We start from the raw sequence: 23,821 nt of genomic DNA, 5'->3' as shown, positions 1-23,821 counted from the left end.
TCTTAATCCTTTATAGATAAAACATGTCCAGTTTTATCTAAGTTCACTTTGTCTTCTGCTTGTAGATTGTACTTTTTGTGAATTTACCCCCTATACGCCTCAAGCTCAGTGCTTTGCAATTAAGCTCGAATTGTATTTGCCTTGTTCGGTTTCATCATTTCTAATAAAAACAGCCAAATAATTTAACTTTGTCAAGTTCTTCCTTCAACATCAAGACTACTTCCACACTTTACCCAAGCATAAACTTTTGTAAATTTTAATTCCTCTATAGAAAAATATAGAGCTTGATCGATCCAATAGAAACCCCCCCCCCGGCATATTCTTAATTAGCGTTTCGAAACGTTTTCCGACAGATATCATACTGTAGGGTCTAAAGTTTAATCTATTATCTGATCTCGAGATTAATTCCCCTTTTCTAGTCATCGACTGGATTTACATAAACTCTAAAATAGGACAGTCTCTTAATTAACGTGGCCTGTCCCCTTTGAATGAATGGACCTAGAAATGGAAGAAGTCAAAGTAATATCTTGTTGTACGGATCAAAAAGTAAGTAGCGTTTCTGGAAAATTCAAATATTTCTCATAAGATGATCATTTACACGATGATGTACTTGAAAACACAAAGCCATTAAACATTTGTTTAAATTATCACTAAAAAAAGGATTAAAGTTGTTAAGAGGTACGATAGTTACTTACCCTCAGATATGCCCTAGGCAAATTTTATTTCGAAAAACAGTCATCTTATGTGGTATATTCTCTAATAAAAATTTGACCAAAATAAGTTTCAATGCCGATCAATTTTTGAAATCCATCCAAGCAAATGAAAAACCAACTGGACACTAAATTTAACGTGTTTCTTTCAGATAGAAACGCTTTCGGACGAGTCGGCGACTGACCGTCTAGAATGTGTAACAGTCGAAGTAGTAAGTACAATTAAATCTTAATAAAGCATACAACTAGATGTAATTGCACATAAAACAGGCAGTTTACTTGGATATATATTTCTGGTACACCATGACATAAGAGCCGGAGTCTTAAGGAGAAATTCAAAGGCTGATCTTTGGTTTGGGTTTGTGTCTCTCCACTGTGTAAAAGAATATAGCAATTGAGCTTTTAAAACAAGCTTGGAAATCTATTACAATACACTCTGAAAGTCATATAAACCCATACGAGTTGAAGTCAAAGTATGTCAGTGGTCTGGAATGCTTGGCACTTGGCAGTAATCAGAGGCCTGTAGTCCTAACCCTCGCCTGGTTGCACTCATATACTGTTTTTATTATTTTTCTTTTTTTTACAACTGCATTCTTCGACCCAACAAGTAAAACATCTTATATATAATTGTCAACATCCGAAACGACGATCAAAATTCCGGCCGAACCGTTCTACAGATTTTCGTTCTTGATTGCTTAAACAAAAGCCCTGACTTCAAATCTATTCGGAAAATTATCAAAAGTATGAATTATTAATCGCGATGATTGTAAATAGATAATTAAAATATGATTGGTGAGGGCAGTCGCCGGAATTCAAACTTCATAAATCATCCTTCGGCCATTGTGTACGTCTCTCCGCCTTGCAGTTTCAGCTACAGTACTTTTCAGTACTAAAAAACACTTTTCATTACTAATATTGTTGTGATAAAGTGTATTATATTTTTTATTATTGTATTTTTTTTTAATCGTGCATTGTATTTTTTGTTGTTTTAACCAGTGTCCTGTGACTAACCACATAACTGTTGTTTTTATTATATGGGAGTTTTATAGTATTATTTTTTATGTATTTTTTGATTTTATTATTAGCATGTATGTTTTATTTTATACTATATTTTTATATTATACTTTTTGTATTGTATTTTGTTATACTAACCACGAACCTTAACAGTCTAATAATGAAATGAATAATCAAGAAGTGGTCGCTCATCCAACCGAAGGCAGGTTTTCCGTTCCGAACACTCGCTCTGTGTATGATTTCTGCTTAAAAATGAATAGGGATATGGTCAATTTTGTAGTATTTTAATTCAATGATCTTGTTTACTGGACACAATATTTTTTTTAAACAATTAATACCGTGTATAATGTCCTCTGTTAGCTAAAACCTCTGTGCACATGTTAGGCATACTGTTCATATGGGTGTCATTAATTTCATAAGGAATTTCACTACATAGATGTTGCAACGCTGCACTCAGTTGCAGGAGTGCATGTCTGGAGACAACGGGGGAAGGGGCAGATGGGAAATTCCCAGGTCTTCTGAACACTGATGAACAACTCTGCCTCTATGAGGTCTGGCATTGTCATCCCGAAATCTACCTGCCAATGAGATCCCTGGTCGGAGGGATGTATCATCGAAAATTTCTTGGACATAACGGACCGCGGTGAGGAAGCCTTCAACAATATGGAATCCAGTTCGTCCTCAAGTGTAAAACCCAGCCCAGACCATTACACCCTATTCTCGGTAGACTCTTCGGTGCCTGCTATAGCTGTACAGAAACGCGACTCATCCATAAACATAACAGCATTTCTATTAGTGTTCTCTTCTAGGCGTTCGTTGCTGCTCTCTTGAGTTGCTGGTGGTGGGCTGTTGCTGCAGGTGATAAAAGCCTTGCCAAAACATCTTGTACGTCATTTAGGATCTGGGAATGGAAAGGGTTTAATTTAATTAAAATTAATAGAATAAGAATAAATTACAAATATCCCTTTTATTTTTGAGCAGTTTATGTTGAACGAAAACTCCAAACCTGAGCACAACTTAGGATGTTAGATGTGCCCACTGCAACGCTAAACACTTTGAGGCCGAGAAAACCGCAGCCATTTTAACTTCTGCTGCTACAATGGCCTTATTTCATTCCCAGAACCACTAATAAATTTGGAGTTAAATGTTCCTTAATGTCCCAATTTTATGAACAATATAACATTAACCTCTTTTTTTGTTACAAGGAATGTTTTTTGTTGCCATATGAGGGTGCAGTTCCGTCATTCGGTCAACAATATTTTATGTGCTCCTAAAAGCTGCAGATGTGCATTTAGGACTCTCAGAAAAAATCTAAAAACTTGATAATCATTGGTGGCATGTTGGCACAAAAACCCTAGCATACGTGACTGCAGCTGAAACAATGCAAGATGAAAGATTTAACTGAACTTCCGTTTGGTTAAAGTGTACCGACGGATGGGCGTAGATTTAACAAACTTAGAGCAAAAGAAATAGCTCGAGTTCTTCAGAACGCTAGGACGTCGACACTTTGTTGTGAGCTATCGTCAAAGCGGTTTAAAGTTAATTTCTGTTTTAAACCTCATTGTGATCCCATAACAACATTTTCTAACCCTACACCTTAGAAAAATATTAAGGTAATGTTGCTATTACCTTAATATTTGAGATCAAATCCCGGTAGATCAACGTCCCAGGGATGATAGGTATATCCAGGAGTAGATACTTACGGCTAGGCGAGGAATAACAACAAGTCTCCTACATAAAAGTAGCGCTAGCCAGGCTATGGGTCTTGCTTAACAGCCTAAAGCTGACTAGCAAGCTCTAAAAAAACAAAATCACAAAAGATCTTTTAGGTCGAAGAGCTAGAAGCTTTGTGGCCATCTCTGCTATGCCTACACCTTAGATAAATATTAACATGATGTAGCACCTTCCGGCGTGAGTTCAAATCCGAGTAAATTCACAAAGCTAACTATTGATTTTTAACAAACAGATCTTTTAAATCGAGATGTTAGGGGCTTTGTGGCCACCTCTACTCTGCCTATACGTTAGATAGATATTAAAGTTAATATATTGCTATGCCTTCCGGCATGAGTTCAAACTCTGAAGAATCAATACCCCAGGTGGATCCAAACGTAGATTCCTACGGCTAGGCAATGAAAAACCATAAGTCTGCTACACAAAAGAACCAACAGCTATACTATGGAGATTGATTTACACAGCTGACTTGCTGTTTAACAAAAGTAGATCACCATAGATCTTTTAGGTCGAGTTGCTAGAGGCTTTGTGGCCACCTATCCCTAGGCCTAGTTGCGTGTCCATCTGTACATGTCATGAGTAAATAAATCATAAGCTAATTAGAAAATAACATAGAGGAATTGTTTCTTGAAATAGATTTGTTTAATATTAAGGCGTTTAGCTTTGAATGCGTTTAGCTTGTTCAGATGTAGGTTAAAAAACAGATCTACAGGAGGTTCTGCAAAGAATTTCTTTGGATTTGCAATTTGGGTGTCTTTTCAGATCATTTTATAATTGTAATATATAATTGTATAATATTTTGTGTTTTCAGATGGCTTTAGAATCTATGACACGGCAAGCCGAAGACTGCGAAAAAGAATGTGAAGTTAGTCACTACAGAGAAGTAAGATGTTCCATGTTGTGTAGTATACTTAATACCAGAAATACAATTTTCACTTCATTTTATATTAAATTGTCCTTTGTTTTGATTCACAGGAGTGTGACGAAGTTATTTGTGACAACGAGAAGATGTCGAACAACGGGTGCTTAAAGCCGACTTTGCATTGCAAGTGCAAACCACAGAAACAGACAACCCTATCGCCACTTGCATGGGATGCTTTTGACCAATTGTTCAAATTGAGAATGAAGTTTTTAACTGGTTTGGTCATTTATTTCGTGTTGTGGTTAATTGTACATTTCTTGTTTATCATCTCGTAATTTCTTTCTATATTTAAGAACGGGACAAGTTTATCTTTTGTTATTATTCGAAGGGACTGGTTTATTGTACAAATACATATATTTTTTAATTTAACATTTTCACTCAATGACCCATGCCCACACTATTTTGGACCTGCTTTCTATTAAAATTTAATATTTCTATTAAGGTCGCTTTCTATTAAATCAAAGCCTGGTGTTTTTGGGTAACATAACTAATGAGTTTACTATGTCTGTCACCTTGTGTTGAAACGTATCAGACTGATCAAAACCGTGATAATAGGAGGACCAGGATGATCGGTAAAGAGCAGTATCACCAGAAGTTATCTTCGTTAATACATTTGACTATGATGATGAGGAAGATTATGTACTAAGAGACAATATTTCCCAAGTACTGCAGCCCAAAGGCTTATTGTATTTTTCCTAGTTCCTTAGTTCCGTTTGATAGCCTCGATTCTCCTCTTAAGAAGTAGTAGGTCATTGGCCGTCATTGCTGCAATTTTTTCACTTCATGGAGAATTACGTCTCATTATATCATTGAATATACCCAAGTTGTTTGCTTGCAGCACAAAGCTCTTTGCTCGCTACCGACTTCTGCTAAAACAACATTCAGCTCATCTGACTCCAATCACCAGCCCCTCTCAACATTGGCCTTTCTCTGTGCCACTAAAAGCATCAGTCGCTAAAATGAGTTTACTATATCCGGCATCGCTGGAGTTCGTCGAGATCGTCCATGTTTCTTTTGTTTTTGCTGAACACATTCCGAAATCTAGGAGTCTTATTGTCCAAATAGGTTCTAGGCCAGTATATGGTCTTGCAGATCCTCATTTGGCCTGTTTATTTGCTTTTCCATTACTCAAAACTCCTTTATGTCCTGGCACACAAATCAGACCTTATGGGCGGCAGTTTCTTCCTCCTCATTGCATAGCCTACGAATGGTTATTTTGGTCCTACGTCATTGAATATACCCATGTTTTGTATGTGTACAAATTCCGGTGACCAGAACATATCCCTAGATTATGTCTCATTGTGGTCATCATTGAATATACCCATATTGTGTAGGTGTCTAGTGTTAGTTACCAGTATGTAGCCGTATCACAAACTTGTATTTTCCCCTTTTTAACTGTAATGTTTGCCAGTTTTAGTGAGGGTTCTTTAATCATGATGTGATGACTAGAAATTTATTCGAAATTTTTGCACAAGAATCTTACTTGATCGATCGATCTTGTGGTTAGTTCAACAAATAAGAAATAATAAAGGCGAGGGATATAAGAGATTGATTCCCGTTGGATGTTGCATCCCCGAGTTTTCTTTAAAAAAAATGTACTGCATATTATAAGAAAGATTCCCTCCAATTGTTTACAGCTTCCTTTTTCACATTCTTCGTCATTAAGATATTTAAAAGACCGCTAGGGTCACGGAGTCGTGCTCTGCCTGAAATAATTGTTCTAGGTGTCTACCACGGTCGCAATTCTTCACAGGCGAGCTACGAGATGACACGTGTGGACAAATTCGGGTAAGCACTTCAGTCAAGCTTTTTTCTCCCGATTCCAATGAACGGGATAATTTTATATAAAAAAAATTATTTATTCTTCAGTTAACAGTAAAAAATAAATACATGCATAAGTAAACATACATAATACATAGTAAATTAATCTAAAATAAAATTTGTACTCTTTTCTTTTACTCCCTGTAGTATATAGTTAATCTTAAAATAAGACAAAAAATACTAATACACTAATTTAACGACAGTTACAAAATTAATAGTTAAACTCTTCTATTAGGCTGTACCTGTGTTCCCAGGCTTTTTTCGTAAAAGCAATTAATGGTTTACAGACGGTCATGTCAAATCTTTGACAATTAGCTGGACCAGCAAGGGAGCTACTTTCCATGTAGATCTGACGAAATTCGGCCACCATAGGGCATTTACAAAGGAAATTATGAAGGTCCGCCCTGGCATTTACACATAGAACATCCTGTGCAGGCCCTTCCTCAACCTCAATAATTGAGAAATAGCAATTCCCTTTTCAGCTTGAACAATTACCTCAATTGACAAAGATTCAATACAGAGTCACCGCAGCCAAAAAAAAACTAAATTCCATATTTGGCTCGAGGGATAGGGAAAAGAGAGGCTGCCATAAGGCCTTCTGCACTTCGACCTTAGTAGAGTTATTGTGCTCCTATGTTTTTTATAACTCACGTTGCCAGCAACTCCTTAGTGTAGGATCTTGCTTGTGTTTTTTCCTGTCCTAGTTGCAAGAACCTGCACCTACCTTCACAGAAACATAAAACGTGTTCTGCAGTCTCCTCCTCTTCCAGGCAGTATCTGCACAGTGTTTCTTCTGTCAGTACTCCCCTATCTGGTGCATGTGCCTTCTTAGGTGGCAGTCAGGAGTACAACCAGAATACTGGTTTTGTTGTGGTTGCCCTCCAGTAATATCTTTGTAAGTTTTGTGGATGGCCCTTCTATGAATCTCTTTGCATGGGGTGTTGTTCCACCAGGTTTTGTACTCATTCAAGATTCATTTTAAGATGTATCCTCTTTTGTGGCAAGATGCTAAGCTACAGTAGGGTTCGGGGCCTAGAGAATTCATATTGGCACCTGAATACCCAGGGACCCATGCCCTTCATGAGGCTGAAGTTTTGACATTCCAGGGTCAAGTCATTGGTATCTGCCAGTTCTGTCAGGTCACTCCTGCCAGGTGCCTGTACAATTCCATAAGCTTTATGCTTTTACCTCTCAAGACTGTCAGAGAAAATGGCTATCTTCCTGGAATGTGTTCCTTTTTAATTATCTGGCACAGTGTTCAATTGGTATAATTTCAGACTGGAAACTGTAGCATATTTTTCTAAGTTTAAAGTCAGTTTTATCTTTGGATTCATCCCAAGGACTCCAGCTTCCAGTTTTTGAGCCATCGGTATACCAGAAAGAGTTGGCCTTCAGAGACCTTCCTTTGGCCCACTCTTTCCTTTCATGAATAATTATCTTGTAATTGTTGGTGAAGTTATGAATCCAAGTGGTGGCATCGATTGGCATGCCTAATATGGCATCAGCCTGTATACCCTCCCTCAGTTTCCATTGTTTGTTGACATGGCATTTCCCTGCAGATGGTTGTCCATTTATGAGCCTGTGAGCCTGCTCTGTCTTCTCCTTAGATTAACATATGAAAAAAAAGGTGGAAGGTTTAACAACACCTCCAAGGACATAGTTTGCATGGTACTCAATGGCTCTAGAGACACTGAGACAAGCTAAACTTTGAGTGCCACTTAATAGTCTGCTTTAGCTTGCAGAGTAATATTTGTTTCTAAAACAGTTTTATATAGGTGAAAGTGTTCAGATTGTGTACCCCTCTTCACAGACTCCTCCCAATGAACAATTCCTTTCTTTTGTAAAAGTGAGGAATGCTGAGTGACAAAATTTACACTGGGACATATTGTCTATGGAAGGAATAAATTCACAAGAGTAATGGCAAGACAAGATACCCCACGATCAAACCAGAGAATGTGTGCCACCTCCTTGGCTACAGCATTTACCAATTCTTAGGTCATCTGCAAATAGAAGGAAAGGAAACTAGAGGGAGAGAGTTTGATATCATTAATTAAAATATTAAAAAGAATTGGTCCTAAATGAGATCCTTGTGAAACTCCCAAAAGACCAGAATTTCTTTCGGTTTATAGGATTTCACTTTAACTTTTTGAGGTCTACTCGTAAGATAACTGTTCTACCATTTTAGTAGTTTCCCAAGAACACCATAGGATTCAAGTTTGGCCAATAATAGAGGTTGACTGTGTAGGTACTTGCTTGAAGAAATGGAGAAGAGGAGTGGGGTGAAGAAAAGCAGATGGAATGGAAGAAAGGATGAAGTCTAGAAAAGAAGGTTGAAGTGATCAGTGATTACTCTGGTGAATGAAACCAAGGAGGCAGATGAGTGTACCCGGACGGCAGACTGTTCCAGTCTCTCACACCAGCAATCACAAATGATCTGTAATATGCCTGAATATCAGTGTAATGGTGTTGAAGTCTAGATCTAGATAAAGGAGTAAATTTAGTGTGCTAGTAAGGTGAAATAGGGCTCAATCTCATAGCCAAGAATAAGTTTTAGTAAGTTCTGGAGGGAGATTAAAAGCAAAAATAGTACAACCGTTAAAACAGATAATTAATCGAGATCTTTCAACCCAATACAAGGAAAAAATAATCAACAGTGAACTGAAGGTGAAGTACGGTAAGACAAGACTTTTGACAAGATTTGAACAAATCAGAATACTCAAATCACTGCCCAAAATAGGTGATAAAAAGGCTTCTGCTAATGTCATTAATATCTGGCTGCCATGAGAGGTTGCAGGATAATTTTACACCAAGGTTTCTCACATAATTGTACAAAGGCAACAGATTAAGGTTGATAAGAAGATCAGAATATTCTGTCCTGCAACTCAGTTGATTAAATCTGCAAAACTGAAAATCATTTGCGTAAAGGTGATGTTTGGAACAGGAGAGAGAGAGAGAGAGAGAGAGAGAGAGAGAGAGAGAGAGAGAGAAGAATATATCATTTTTGTAAAGGGAAAATAACATTGGTTCTATGATTGAACCGTGAGAAACACCACTGATCAAAGGTCTAGAGAAATACCAGTATTGGTAGATATTGGAATCTATAAGAAAGAAAGGAGATAATCATAGAGTATACAGAAAAATTAAACTTAAAAGTGGGTAGGTTGTTAATGTGAATATGATTTTTAATAAAGCTGAAGGCCTTAAAAATGCCAAGAAGTCAAGAAGGACTGTTTAAATATATATGTATATTTTAAAAAATCAAATTGGAACAAAAGTTATTGATTTGTAGCATCAATTAATTTAATATCAAGAAATGTGAAAAATTTTTGAGATTAAATATTTCAAAATTATTTTTAAGATGTTATCTGTTTGTAACTGGATTTTCACATGTAAAAAATAAATTACAACAAAAAAGGAACAAAGACAAAATTTGTCAAAATAAAACAATGGAGACACCAAGGTTTGTCTGGCGGACAAATGTTGCAAGAACAAGCATGGATATTCAAAGACAAAAAATCTAAAAAGTAAATAAAATAAATGTGTATATTTACATCTAAACAAATGAAGCTAATAAAGCTCATGACACTGACTTTTTTATCTCAACCAAGACCTTAGCACTAAAGAATAATTAATTGAAATAATTAATAAGGTCAATTATGATCACTAAACATGTATGGATTAATTTTTTTTAAATTGCATTTTCAGGTTATTTATCACATTTTACTATATTGTCATCATTACATCAGGAGAATGGATAGAACTTCCAAAATTAAGCCGCCAAGATATTCCTTCTTCATTTAAAAAACAGTCACAAGAAAGACTATCGCCAAACATTTCCCTTTTCCGTATGGCGTCTACAATGCAACCAACCATTCTTCTAGAAAATGACGAGGAAAATTATAGCTATGAATACTCTAATCAAAGCTACACATTCTTCGACCCTAAGCTTGAATCTGTACTTCTTAATGCTCACCATGTCCTCGTTGAAGAAGCACAACACCCAATCAGGCATAAGCTTAGATTTTTGAAACGCCTTCAAAATAACATTCTAAACCAAATATGTAAGTAATATTTATACTTTTAATAATTATTATTATATTATTTTAATAATTCAATTTTAATAAACTGTTAGGGAGGCGCAGTCAGTTGTTATGGACTGCGGATAATTTAGAAGGAAGGGGACACGGGCACATGATGAGCTTTCCTTCATTGGAAAGTGCACTTATGACAATTTCATTTCTTACTTTTGCTGCCTTTTTAATCAAGATTGTTAAGGTAAACGATAAGCTACATTTTTTTTTAGAATGTAATGATTGCTTTATTGACTTGCCTTTTAATACATTTTCTGTTCACAAAACTTCTGATTCATTTGTAATTTTAATAATCAGAGCTAAAACTTATATTCCTAAGTTCACTGTTTTTATAAAATTGTCATTAATATATAATTACAGCAATTTCTTCAAGGGCTGCAGGGTGCTAATGGAAACATGGTAGGCGTAGAATTTCCAGGTGCAGCAGCTCCAGCAAAAGTTGTCAGACAAAGAAGAGGTTTAAATTATGAAAATTTAGAAGTAGCACAACTTCTTCAGTACATAAATCAATTGAAGGTAATAAAAAAGGATTTATTTTCCCCTTCAGTAAATACTTATTTGTTATGTACTAATGAATAGATATTGTAAATATTATTTAAAAAAATAGTAGTTTGGTCATTTCTAATCATTTGGTCTGTCTGGAATAAGGTTTTTTCCCAACACTGATGATATTGAGAAACAAATATGACAGAGATGATACCAAATTGATTAAAAACAGTCCAACTGCAGGATCACCACTGTGTGGATCTCAGCAGTTCACTATTATTAACTTTTTAAAACCTAACTAAAATAAGCTTTTTTAGTTAGTTTATCGCACAAGCTTTATTAGGGGCCACAACTTCCCGCCCATCAATTTTTGAACTGTTTATACACTTTTAACAAATAAAACAACATTTAAATTAATCTTTCACATATATACTTAAAGTATTATTTACATCAAACTTATCTACAAAAAGAATAGAAATATTTTTACATCACAGCAACCCATCAAGTGTTATAATATATTGGTAATTAATTATACTTATTTATTATCTTATTTACTTGTTATAGTGGGCTAAAGCATGAGGCAAGCAAAAAGGCTAGGAAGTTAATAACCCTTTACACCCATGCCCACTTACACACAATACTTTTAGTTAGTGAATATCGCACAAGCTTTATTAGGGGCCACAACTTCCCGCCCATCAATTTTTGAACTGTTTATACACTTTTAACAAATAAAACAACATTTCCATTTGTATAACATAGAACAGCTCAAGGTTGTTCTTTCTGATGGATGGAAACATGGATATATTTTGGAGCTGGATTCACACGTACAGGTTGTTCATGGGTTGGGTTAGATAGAGTTGGTATTAAAGATAGGTTAGGTAGGGTTAGTAGATAGATAGATAGATAGATAGATAGATATACTTTATTTACAAAATGAAAAAAAAAATTTAAAGTTAAAAATAAAAAACACAGTATTATTATGGCATGGTATTAAAACCGTCAGCCAGAGTTCGGAGTGCATTACTATCCCAAGAATATGCATAATTATATAATTATGAGAAAAGGAGAATTTAAAATATCAACTTCAGAGGTTACAATTATTTACAGGATTTCGAAATTACAAGGTTGAATTGCGATAAATTTTGAAAATAATAAAAATGACACTTCAAAGAACAAAAGGATTCTAACTTACATAGGGTCCCGCACAGGCCAACAGGTAGGGTTAGTATTAGGAAGAGGTTAGATTATGAATGGTTAGGTTAAGTGGGATTAGTGTTATGGTCAGGTTACATTATCAATAGTTAGGATATGTAGGGTTAGTGTTAGGGAGGGGTTATATTACGAATAGTTAGGATAGGTAAAGATAGTGTTACAGAAGTATTTAGATTAGGTAGGGTTAGTGTTAGAGAGGGTTAGGTTAGGTAGGGTTGCTCCCCTGTTTTTTATAACTCACTGGCTGCAGGATTTTGCTTGTGGTTTTTCCTGTCCTAGTTGCAAGAACATGCACCTGCCTTCACAGAAACATAAAACGTCTTTTGCAGTCTCCTCCACTTCCTGGCAGTATCTGCACAGTGTTTCTTCTGTCAGCACTCATATCCAATACATGTGCTTTCTTAAGTGGCAGTGCCCTGTCAGGATTCCAACCACCATCCTGGATAAGTTGGAGTTGCCTTCCAGTAATTCCTTTGTAAGTTTTACGGATGACTCTTCTATGAATCACTTCAGGTGGTATTTTTCCACAGGTTTTGGACTAATTAAGGATCCATTTGCAGATGTATCTTCTTTTGTGGAAAGATGCTAAGCCACAGTAGGGTTCAGGACCTACAGAGTCCATGTTGGTTCCCTCTTTGGCCAACATATCAACCTTTTCGTTGCCTTTAGGCACGGCCCTGAGGGCCCTGGGATCCATGCCAGGGTCAGGTCATTGGTGTCACTGAATTCTGTCAGGGACTCCATGCAGTTCCAAATGCCATTTGCCTTCACCTCGCATGAGGCTAGGGCCTTTAGTGCCGCCTGACTGTCAGAGAAGATAGCTATCTTCCTGGAATATATTCCTAGCCTTTTTATTTCCCTGGTGCAGTGTTCAATCACTATGATTTCAAACTGGAAAACTGTAGCGTATTTACCTAGGTTTACTGTTAGTTCGGTCTTTGGATTCATCCCATGGACTCCAGCCCCCGTGCCCTAGTCGGTTTTGGAGCCATCAGTGTACCAGTAGGATTTTGCCTTTAGTGTTATTCCTTTGGCCCATTCTTCCCGTTATGCTATCAGTACCTTGTACTTTTTAGTAAAATTATATTTTGGAGAAGGGGCATCGATTAGCATGCTTAATATGATGGCATCAGACTGTATCTCCTCCCTCAATTTCCATTCTTTATTTACATGGCCTATTCTTGCAGATAGTTGTCCATTTATAAGCCTGGGCGCTGCTCTGGTTTCTTCTTGGATTAAGATATGAAGTGGTGGAAGGTTTAACAACACCTCTAGGGTTGCAGTTGGTGTTATGCTTATCGCCCCAGTCCCAGTGACACTGAAACAAGTCTGCCTTTGTGTGCCACTAAAAACCTGATTGCTTTGGCCTGGAGTCTTGGTCCACCACACCACCAACCCTACCGGTCTATGAGGTCCCCAGTTTTTGTCACAGAGACTTCTGCATTAGTGTTAGGGACAGGTTAGATATTAACCGGTTACTTTATGTAAGGTTAGTGTTAGGGACAAGCTAGATTATGAATGGTTAGCTTAAGTAGGGTTAATGTTAGGTTAGGTTAGATAGGGTTGGTGTTAGGGAAGTGCTTAGATTAGGTAGGTTAGTGTTAGTTATGTGTTTGGATTAGGCAGGGTTAGTGTTAAGGAGAGGTTAGATTAGGGAAAAGTTTAGATTAGATATGGTTAGTGTTAGGGAGAGGTTATATTATGATGGTTAGGTTAGGTAGGGTTAGTGTTCGGGAGACATTAGATTGTGAAAGGTGAGCTTAAGTAGGGGATGTTAGGGGCAGATTAGATTATTAATGGTTAGGTTATGTAGGATTTTTTTAACAGTCCACAAATTAAATGTGTTCTTAATTTGTTTCAGACTAACCACAGACCTTGAAAATTATGACCATGTGTCTACTTTTGTCACGTTTGATGAATTTGGTTTACTCTCTTATACATTATGAAACAAATTTGGATTATGAAGCTACAAATGCCTAAGCATAATGTATATGAATTGAAATTTGTAATGTAATGTAAATAAAATATTTAAAAAATGTCTTAGAATGTGTTTCGTTTAAATATATCCATCACATTTTCAATCATTACAATTTTTGTACATTTCCTACCCGTTTTGAAATAACTTGTGTGTCTATTCATGGAGTGATACCAACAGTGTAGATCCACTTTAAATTTAATTAGGTTAAATGACAAATAAAATAAATTCATGATGATAATATGTTTATTTCAGAACACTATTATGTTGCAGTTTAGAACAAAAAGTAAAAACGTTGGATCATTAAACAGCATCTGTTGTTTAATAAATACTGAATTTTACCGCAAAATTCATTGTGCAACATTTGGAATGTTATTTACAATTGTACACATTTAAAAATCACAATGATTATTTAATTTCATTTAAAATACTTTCAGTGGTAATGCTAAAAATACTGAACTAAGGCTACAAGAAACAATATTTTAGATGGGAATGTAACAAGAGCTTGAAATCAAGAAAAAATAATCTAATAAATTTAAATCAAGAGTAACCTAAAAACACCTTTATTATTTGTTAATACAGTGACTATTAATTAACAACATTTGATATTGTACATAAATTCATTCCTCGAGTTGTGAAAGCTTTGAAAATTTGACCAAATAAAATATACATTTATGAAAATACCGTAAATGGTTGTTGACAATGATAGTATTGCTTTATTCATCGAACTGCCTAAGCAAAATAATATTCTCCAAGATCATAACAGCAAGTTTTGAAAATAAATTTTTAACTGCACAGCACATTATATACACAACTGGAATCAATTAAAATAACATAACAGACAATTTAACAATATAAGCTCTATATTCCAACCATACAACTGTTGAGATGTTATTAAGAATCATTCTCTTTCAATAATAACTCAACGACTTTAAAAGTATTTGTATTATTCTCAACAAACATAAAATTCCATTTAAAATTTAACAATTCTTTTTTGACAAGCCAATTCTGTATCTACAAAAATTACAATAAAACAATCTAGTAATTATTTACAACAGTTTAAATGCAAACTATGACCGTTTACACGTTCGATTTGGTTATCAAAGCATATTATAACCACCGTTATAAGGTGTTGAGTGTTGTAGATTTAATTTTTCATAGACAGAATCAAAGGACAATTTGCAAGATGAACATATGTTGAATTTTCTGACCGCCTTGGAAATCATATTATGCTTTATCACCTTATTTAATTATACATTTTAAAAGTATTTCCAACCACCATTGATACATTGATGTTGTTTCTATTAAAAACCCTTTCTCCAATGATGTTTTACGTTTGATAATGTACTGATCCAAAAATACCTTTTTCCTGTAATTTACAGCAGCCCCAAATGTTTAAATACTATTACAAAACTACAATGGATAATATTACCTATAAGAAACACTTTTAATTCATGGTAATTGTCAGAGGTCTACAAATTCTTAGTATCTAACATATCAATGTTGATCTTATAGTACACGTAGGGATAATAATCAGCTTGTCCAAAGCCAAGTCCTGGAATGTCAACACTCTGAAAAAAAAAAAAAAATCTAGGTTTCATCAATGCACTTAAATATATGATAATGTGTTTACAAGTACTGGAAATAAACGATCCACAAGGTTATAAAGTGAAATCCTTCTTAATGGACATGCATAGCCCTGGTAAAAAATAATGATATGCATTTTAAACCCCACCATAATGGAACCATTCCATACCAGTCGCAGACCTGAGGTCAGTTGACATAAACAGTTGTATAGATGGTGATTTCGCTATTTGTATGACAAAGTTCATCAAGTGCTTCTACACCTCAAATGTACCAAAAAAGTTCATATGAACCATGGTGCGATTTTCAACCCTTTCGCAGATATTCAACATTTTACGTTTTTTATTCAACAATCTACAATTTTCGTCATAAATGTACTCACAGCTCTTGAACTATTTGTTTTTGGGAAAATCCAAGAAACCATTAAAAGAGTTTTGAATTTCCATTAAGAAAGCAACCTTTTACAACTTTCCATTTAATTTTTGGTACAAAAAAAACAAAACAAAGACTATATCTTTCAAAAACTGGTAAATTTAAAATTTCAGTCTCTTTTTATGTGTTTTGTTTGATTTTTACATAGAATTTTTCTTTCTGTTGTTTTTTATTATGTTAAAGTTGAGTTTTGCAACTTCTGAAATGTTCTATTCTTTTTGTCTGCGTTTAGTGTAGATATTTGGTCCAATTTTTCTACTTTTGTAAAATTAAAAGAGCTGTTTTGGGTAGTTTAATTTTATAAAGAAAAGGAAGAAAAAAAAATCATGGTGAACAAATTAATGATGCATCACAAGCATGTCTTTAGTTTAATAAAACAAATTAAGATTGAACTTTTTTAAATTGTAAACATTTATATATGTTTTTACTTATTAGACTCAGGTCGTTATATTTTTTCTATAAAATATAATGTATTATGTGCAATATAAAATTGCTATCCATTTTTTAAAATACCCATTTTAAAACTGTCCTTAAACATTTCTTCCTGGGTTTCATTGTACAATTAACACACAATACTCACATCAGTATTTGCACTTGACTGCCCGCCTTGTTGTTGTGCACTGCTGTCTAAGTGACCATAATGCTGATTCAAAACGTCTCGCAAACGTTTTAATGATTTTTTATGTGGATGAATAAGCATAGCTTGAAAATTGACTGGAAGGCCATATCTGCCGAATCAAACAGTAAATGAAATGAAAATTATTTAAATTTATCTGATTGTACACACATGTATACATTACCTGAGAACAGATTCAACAAAGACCCTAAGGGCTTTAACATGAATCCAAGCACAGAAACATTCACTAAAGTTGACTTTTAGCCATCTAACCAACGGTCCCTGGGAGAAAAAAAAAATATTAAAAACAGAGATCAACCAAATTATATCGATTACAATATTAATACTTACAAACTGCTTTTTCTTATCCATTACAAGTTTTGTGATCTCATTTTTTCCAGCTGCAAGTTCTTCTTCATTATATATGAATTCTCGAACCACAAACCTATAAATATTTTTCATATGATTCTGATTGATTTCTTTGCAGAAACTCTTACAGAATTTGTGTTTGGAATTAATTGGGTAACAAAAACTGTTACAAGAATCAAATAAGGATGATTGCTGGAGAAAAATATACAAGAATAAATAACCCAACTTACTTGTTCTTGCCGGCATGATGTTTAAATTCAGCAGCAACCTTTTTAAAAAGTGTGACAGTGAAAAGACCATATTCGTTATCCTGAAAAATCAGTTCAGTCGAACGTGGTACAATCATAGTCGTAATCTTCTCATAATTGGAACTCCACTCATTGAACAAAGCTCTAACAAAAACAAATAAATACATTTAAGACATTCGATCAGTGAGAAAATTTGATGAATCACATTTAAAATATGCATTACTAAATAGCAATAGTTTATCTATTTATTAAGTATAATGGTAACTTTTCAATGATGAAAGAATCAATTGAGTTTATCGGGAAAAGGTTATGATTCAGTGATTTCATCTGAAATCCATTATTCAAAAATAGTTCAATTTATATTGTTTTGTTAAAGATTAATTTAAATTCACAATCGGTATAAATAGTATAAATAATATCTATGATTAGAACCATAATTTACAAAAAGTGAATTGGTATAAACAGTGTACTCCTTCTCCAACCACATACATTTATTACAAACTACTAGTTATTTTCACTATCTGATTAGATAGATGTATAGTCAACCATCCCACACGGCACTCTTATAAACCGGTTACCATGCAACATAGAGCCAAAATTGCAACACCCCTCCTAAATGCAGTACTTACAACCCTAGGAACAACTACTATTAATTAAGGTTTTTAGTTGAGATAAAAAAGTCAATGGCACGAGCGGGATTCGAACCCACGATCTTCGGCTAGATACGCCACTGCTCTACCACTTGAGTTATCGTGACCTCGATCTACTCGGACACTAACTTCCCATCTCAACCCCACCTTTTGAATTTTCCCTCCTTTTTGCCATTTTTTGGGAAGTTAGTGTCTGAGTGGATCGAGGACACAATAGCTCAAGTGGTAGAGCAGGGGCGTATCTAGCCAAAGATCGTGGGTTCGAATCCCGCTCGTGACATTGACTTTTTTATCTCAACTAAAAACCTTAATTAATTGTAATATATTAATTGGTCAAGCGGACCACGAAATTAGTGAACCTAGGAACAATATTCAAAAAGGAAATGATATTTCACTTCCAGTTACAGAAATAGTAAAAATCACTTCTTGTTTAAGAGGTGAAGGATTTGCATTAATATATAGGATAACTTTAGATAAGGAAGAGATACATCTATCTTAAATCCATTAGTACACGAAAAGCCATTTTCACATTGCAGTGGAGTGCACATGGGTTAAGTATGGTTGGGGTAGTTTAGGTACAGTTAGGGGATGAATTAGTTTGTTTAGTTTATGTAGGATTAGGGATGTATTAAGTTGGTTAATTTCAGTAGGGTAAGGGACAGGTTAGGTTAGGTTAATTTAGGTAGGGTAAGGGATGAGTTAGTTTTGGTTAATTTAAGTAGGGGGGTATGGATGAATTCGGTTAGGTTAGTTGTAGGGCTAGAGCTAGGGTTTAGGAAGTGGAGAAAATATGCGAGTGGAAGCACAAGTTTTGTTGCACTCTCACTTTTTTATTTTGCTTTCACTTCATGCACCTAATAATTTATCTATATGTGGACGTTTGTAATAAGCAGAAAATATGCCATTCCGAAATGAGGCCTGTTAGGGGAGGTGGGATTAGGAATTTTAGTTAGGGGTTTTACAATCGCCTGCTTCCATGATTTTGGAAAAATGTAATTATATAAAGAAAAATTGTAAAGATGGAGAAGGACAGAAAGGATAAATGCTAGACATACTTAAATGAGTTTTGTGGGTATCCCTTACTATGAAATAACTGCCTCAGTATGAATGTGCATAATGGAAGCTACTAGTGATACATGTGAGTGAAAGGTGCATTTTTATTTATGCAAATTTAAAAAAGTACTTTATGTATGTATTTGACATATAAACCTGGTCACTAGTTAAGTAAGAAGTTTGCAATTTGACGCGTTTCTGACAGCCTTTCCCTAGGCAAATCCTCGGACTATTTTGATGGTCAAAAATAGTCACAAACTTGGCTTAAAAATATGTTGGAACGGCCGACTGACAATTTGAGTTTGGGTTGAAACACCAAAACTCAACATTGCAAATACCGGCCAATTTGTTGATGGTTTGAATGTGTGATGGAACAAACCTTATGGTATGTATAAATAATCTTGTAAATACTTTCTTAACTTTTTTTAAAAATTTAACTAAAGGTAAATCATTTATGTCTATGAGTACTTACTTTGGAACAATAACGAGCAATGTAGTCAGGTATTCCGAGTCGAGAATGAAATGTTCTTTCTTCACCAGATCTGCCAAGTTGCGAGTTAACAGGCTACCGCTGAAAAAATTTAAACAAAGTTGAAAAATCTTGTATATCAAATTTATTTTCATGTAATATTAAAGATAAGCGATATCTTGTAGTGATATCTCACCGACCTTTGTTTCTTTTCCATGTTCTGCAGATTGCTTTTCAAATTATTGTACGCTGTCGATTTTGTTTTCAAATCGGCGTCAATCTGGCTCACCTGTTTGCTTATTATATCGGCGATATTTCTTAGGGACTGTTTTATCGGATATTTAGCCAGATCCCAGCTAAACTTTGTTATGTAAGATGGTAGATCCACTAAAAAAATAAAAAAAAAATTAATGACACAAATAAAACCAGGCGTACAAGAATGTTTAATCTCAAAGTCTGTTGAAAACTTACTGCTGTTCGCCATTAAATTTTCATGCAGTTTATCTTTTTGATCTTCCACAACCTCTCCCAGATACTGAGCGACTTTATGCGTCACTTGGTCAACGTAATTGTCAAGTTTGCCCAAGTCATCCGACAGGCCGACCAGCTGGTCCAGAGTACCAACCTGTAAAAGATAACACTCGGGTTTATCCGAACGAAATTGATCATGGAGAAGGAAAGCTATTGATCTGAACACTCTCACACTTACCCGCCTAGGGGAGCATATTTACAAAAGGCATCTGATCGGATAAGAAAATCTCATGTTATTTTATTTTATTAATTACCTTCAGATCCGGAATGTGAAACTTGTAGTTTTCGGAAAGATTGTGCTGTTTGTTCGTCACATTGTTCATCGCCTCCCATGTCTGTTGGCACGTCTTGTCCCCAGGGGCGGAAATCAACCAGTATTCGCTCATGGTCACTACTTCCAACGGCTTGAAACCAATTCGAGAAGACAGAAAAAAGAAGAAAAAAAGATTAGTGAAGAAAAACAGCGAAAATAGGCGTAGTTCCTCTACTCCTCTGAACGTCCCTACCAATATAAAATGCAAACTCGAACTGATTTTGAAAACGAAGAATCTGAGATTGTGTTCTGAACAGTGGAAACGTCTGGACTGTCGGATTAGAAATAAGTTTTTGCCATAATCCAAAGTAAAAGGAGAGAAAAACAAGGACAACAAAGATCAGCTGCTATCAATGGGCGTAACCCATTCAATGCAGTAGAAATTTTTCCCCCGACCGACGGCCAATGTCGACTGGAGGTGCGAAGGGCCGTCCACCGCTACATCCGGCTGACTGAATTTCAATTTTAAATTTATAAAATTCATCCGAGCGGAAAAAAAGCATTTTTTTAAAAAGACTTTAGGGTGAGGCATTTTTTTTATCATTTAAGAAAATTATTTGGTTGTTTATTGGATACGAGGTGACGTCATTGATTTTCAATCAACTTTTCGTCACCTTACAACGGAGCTTCCCAAACTGTGGTCCGCGGTAAACTTCGAGAAAAATTAATCCATATATGTTTATCGGTCATAATTGATCATATCAATTATTTCAATTAATTATACTTTTTATCTAAGGTCTTGGTCGAGTTGAAAAAGTTAGTGTCATGAGCGGGATTCGAAACCGCGACCTTCGGCCCAATACGCTGCGGTTCTAACCAACCACTTGAGCTATCGTGACATTGACAGAAAAATTAACATTTACAAAAATAAACGTAGAATGAATGAATTAAATTAGAAGAGGGAATGATTAAAATTTAATTAAAAACAGAAATATATTATAAATGGACTGAATGGACACTTGAAAATGATTGGTATTAACCAACATAGTGCAGATTCTGCAAAAAGGCAGAAGAGAACCAACGCAACTATTAACAGACGGTAGTGCTAGTCTTATCCGCAGAAGGAGATGTGATATATTGGGTTGTAAAATAAGCACTCACGGTTGGTTAGAGAATTTTGTCAAAAATAATCATCAATGGATTCTATGGATTTGAAGATTTGAGATCATCAGAAAAGAATAGAAAATGGATATGTGAAAAACAAGAGGAAATATCGTTTATAAAATGTTTAAACTAGAAAGGACTAAGAACAAATCCTTGAGGAACTCCAGAAGGGACAAAATGTTTGTTTGAAACTAAAGATGACAATTTAACAGCTTGACTTCTGCTAGTTAAATATGAATATATTTAAGAATAGTTTATTATCTATGTAGCATAATCATCTGTAGATAAGTGTGCAGTAAAATATTTCACTTTTACTACTACTACTAATCCTGAAAGAGTATCATATTAGTAGCGGATCCAAATGAATGGAAGCCATGTTGTTGTGGAATTATTAAACTCTTTAATAAGGTGGTAATTTATTAAGTATGAAAGATTCAAAGACTTTGATTAGATGCAGATAGGTTTCTAGTTCTGAACGTCTAATTTATCTCCTTATTTGAAAATTGGTTTAACAAAATTGAATTTAAGAATATTTGGTAAGCCCCTAGAGTAAGTTAATCAACTTTAAATCCATTATGTTTAATGGTCTAATTGGCCAAATTCCTTCTTTCAATTAATTATTCTTTTTATGTAAGGTCTTGGTTGAAATGGAACAGTTAGTGTCATGAGTGGGATTCGAACCCATGACTTTTTTTAAATCAACTTTGTTAATATTGGAGCTAAAGTGGAATTATAGTATTGTAAAACAATTGGAGATATTTGATCAGGGCTAGGACTTTTCTTTATAATAACATTAGACAACTGTAATGAAACTTCGTAAACACTAATGTGTAAAGAGCCATTCTGCTAAAGGTTGAGCATAAAAAAAAGTAAATTCTTTGGTGGAATAGTTATGGTTAACCAATGTGATTTTTTTATAACACTTGTAAAAATGTATTTAATGAATTAATTACCTTTGTATTACAGAACAGGGATGAAAAATTCCACTTTTTCTTTAATTTGAACATGATGACCGACTACTCTGTATTCAAAATAATTTTCCCTAGCTTTTAAATATTATTGTGTATGGTTTCCTCAAAATATTTGTTTTTGTTAACAAAACTACACCAAATATCATTAATTGTTGTTATAGTTACAATAATTGTCTACTGCTTAACAGACATTTTTTTTAGAACAGCACATAATTTAAGAGATGCTGAGAGCAGGAAATCACCCCTCTATTCAAGATGTTTAAATCCCATTATTCAAGAATTTTAGCAACCTAGCTTGCTCGTTCCTACAAAGTTACAACCAATAAATAATACTCCAAATGGTCTATTGGATACATTTGAGACTGTTAAACTGATAGGAAATGAGCTTTTAGGACCTTTGAAAGTTGCCCTGGAAGCCACACTCATAGACCAAATTAAATGCCTGTTTTTGGACTATCAGACAGTCTGAAAGGGGCAAATTGACAAATATAAAAATTAAGTTTCCCAGCATAGTTCCAATTGACTACAGGTGGCTAGTGTGTCCGACTCGTGCCACACTCGCGGTTCTGGGATAAAATCCCAGCAGATTCCAAGGAATTTTAATAAATATATTTTAAAAAAAGGTACTGTAAAATGGTTCTGACTCCTTGTCAATGACAGCCAACGGTTAATCATTACAACTGGTCCTAATAACCAAATTCCTTGATGAACTGGGATTTACGTCATCAGTGGTACAAAACCAGGTACCATTAGCCAATTAGCGATAAATACTTAATGAACAAACTTATTCAAATGATCTTTTCTTGTAAAAGAATTACCCTGACCGTTCTTTTTAGTGAACGTTTGCTATCTCAGTTTTTTCTTTTTATCTTCCATTAATTTAAAATTTTATTTATATTATTGTAGTTGATTCCACGTCTGTAGATTATTATGTATATTTCTTTTTTAAGCTGTACTTCTTGTTAGGGTTTCCTGATGATGAGCAGAATAAGAAAAAATAGCCAGAAACATAGAAGTAAAAAGGTGATATAAATTAACCTTTAAGAGATGCTGAGAAAAAACGTGTCTCTTGGACTTCCCTAATTTAAAGAATCTCTTTTTTAGGAAAGGAAAGAAGGTAAAAAATATACATTTTAAATTTTTCCAAAATTACACGAAACAAGTATAACACAAAACCCACTTTAAAAACGTAACTGTTTTCTTTTTTGTGTCTTCTTCATAAAATATGAATTACCTAGTTCGCTGAACTGTCCCAAAATGAACTATTCCTCAAAAGGAACGGCTTGCCCATGTCAATCCTAGTGATGTGTAGTTCTTGAACGAACTACTTCAACTGAACTAATCCCGGAAAAGAACTGTACTGACCAATGTTTCTTTTTAATGAATTATAGGTATTTTTCAGTCCTTTTCTTCACTATTCTGTACTAGTATAACTTTTATCGAAAATTACATGATACAAGTTAAATCCAACTTTTAAAACGTAACAGCTTTCTTTTTTCCTTCTCCAAAAAGCATAAAC

The 23,821-nt window shown here is 34.7% G+C and overlaps 3 protein-coding genes across 6 annotated transcripts; 2 read left to right on the top strand and 1 right to left on the bottom strand.

Annotated features, from left to right (window-relative positions):
- Positions 1-405: 405 nt before the first annotated feature.
- Positions 406-4,746, top strand: LOC106667153. The gene is made up of 4 exons (XM_014394880.2): positions 406-546; positions 863-922; positions 4,267-4,338; positions 4,431-4,746. The coding sequence occupies exons 1-4, from the start codon at positions 493-495 to the stop codon at positions 4,650-4,652; spliced, it is 408 nt and encodes a 135-aa protein (XP_014250366.1). The 5' UTR covers positions 406-492; the 3' UTR covers positions 4,653-4,746.
- A 659-nt stretch (positions 4,747-5,405) lies between these two features.
- On the top strand, positions 5,406-15,238 carry LOC106667154. Its single transcript, XM_014394881.2, has 5 exons — positions 5,406-6,165; positions 9,904-10,259; positions 10,331-10,473; positions 10,650-10,805; positions 13,849-15,238. The coding sequence occupies exons 1-5, from the start codon at positions 6,143-6,145 to the stop codon at positions 13,864-13,866; spliced, it is 696 nt and encodes a 231-aa protein (XP_014250367.1). The 5' UTR covers positions 5,406-6,142; the 3' UTR covers positions 13,867-15,238.
- LOC106667222 (V-type proton ATPase subunit C) lies at positions 14,191-22,405 on the bottom strand. 4 transcript variants are annotated; one of them, XM_014395045.2, is made up of 10 exons: positions 22,285-22,403; positions 20,169-20,318; positions 19,855-20,008; positions 19,584-19,770; positions 19,387-19,485; positions 17,194-17,355; positions 16,946-17,039; positions 16,779-16,876; positions 16,559-16,706; positions 14,191-15,533 (listed from the first exon to the last, which is right to left on the bottom strand). In XM_014395045.2, exons 1-10 carry the CDS (start codon positions 22,336-22,338, stop codon positions 15,435-15,437), a joined length of 1,245 nt encoding a protein of 414 aa, XP_014250531.1. In that variant the 5' UTR covers positions 22,339-22,403; the 3' UTR covers positions 14,191-15,434. The 4 variants fall into 4 exon arrangements, with proteins under 4 accessions (XP_014250531.1, XP_014250532.1, XP_024081024.1 ...); XM_014395046.1 differs by lacking the exon at positions 22,285-22,403 and adding an exon at positions 20,421-20,631; XM_024225256.1 differs by having other exon boundaries at positions 19,584-20,008; positions 22,285-22,405.
- Positions 22,406-23,821: the final 1,416 nt, after the last annotated feature.

This window comes from Cimex lectularius, unplaced genomic scaffold, assembly GCF_000648675.2.
Source record: "Cimex lectularius strain Harlan isolate CLEC.00 unplaced genomic scaffold, Clec_2.1 scaffold27, whole genome shotgun sequence".
NCBI classification, from domain to species: domain Eukaryota; kingdom Metazoa; phylum Arthropoda; class Insecta; order Hemiptera; family Cimicidae; genus Cimex; species Cimex lectularius.
This window is presented reverse-complemented; position numbering and strand designations above follow the sequence as displayed.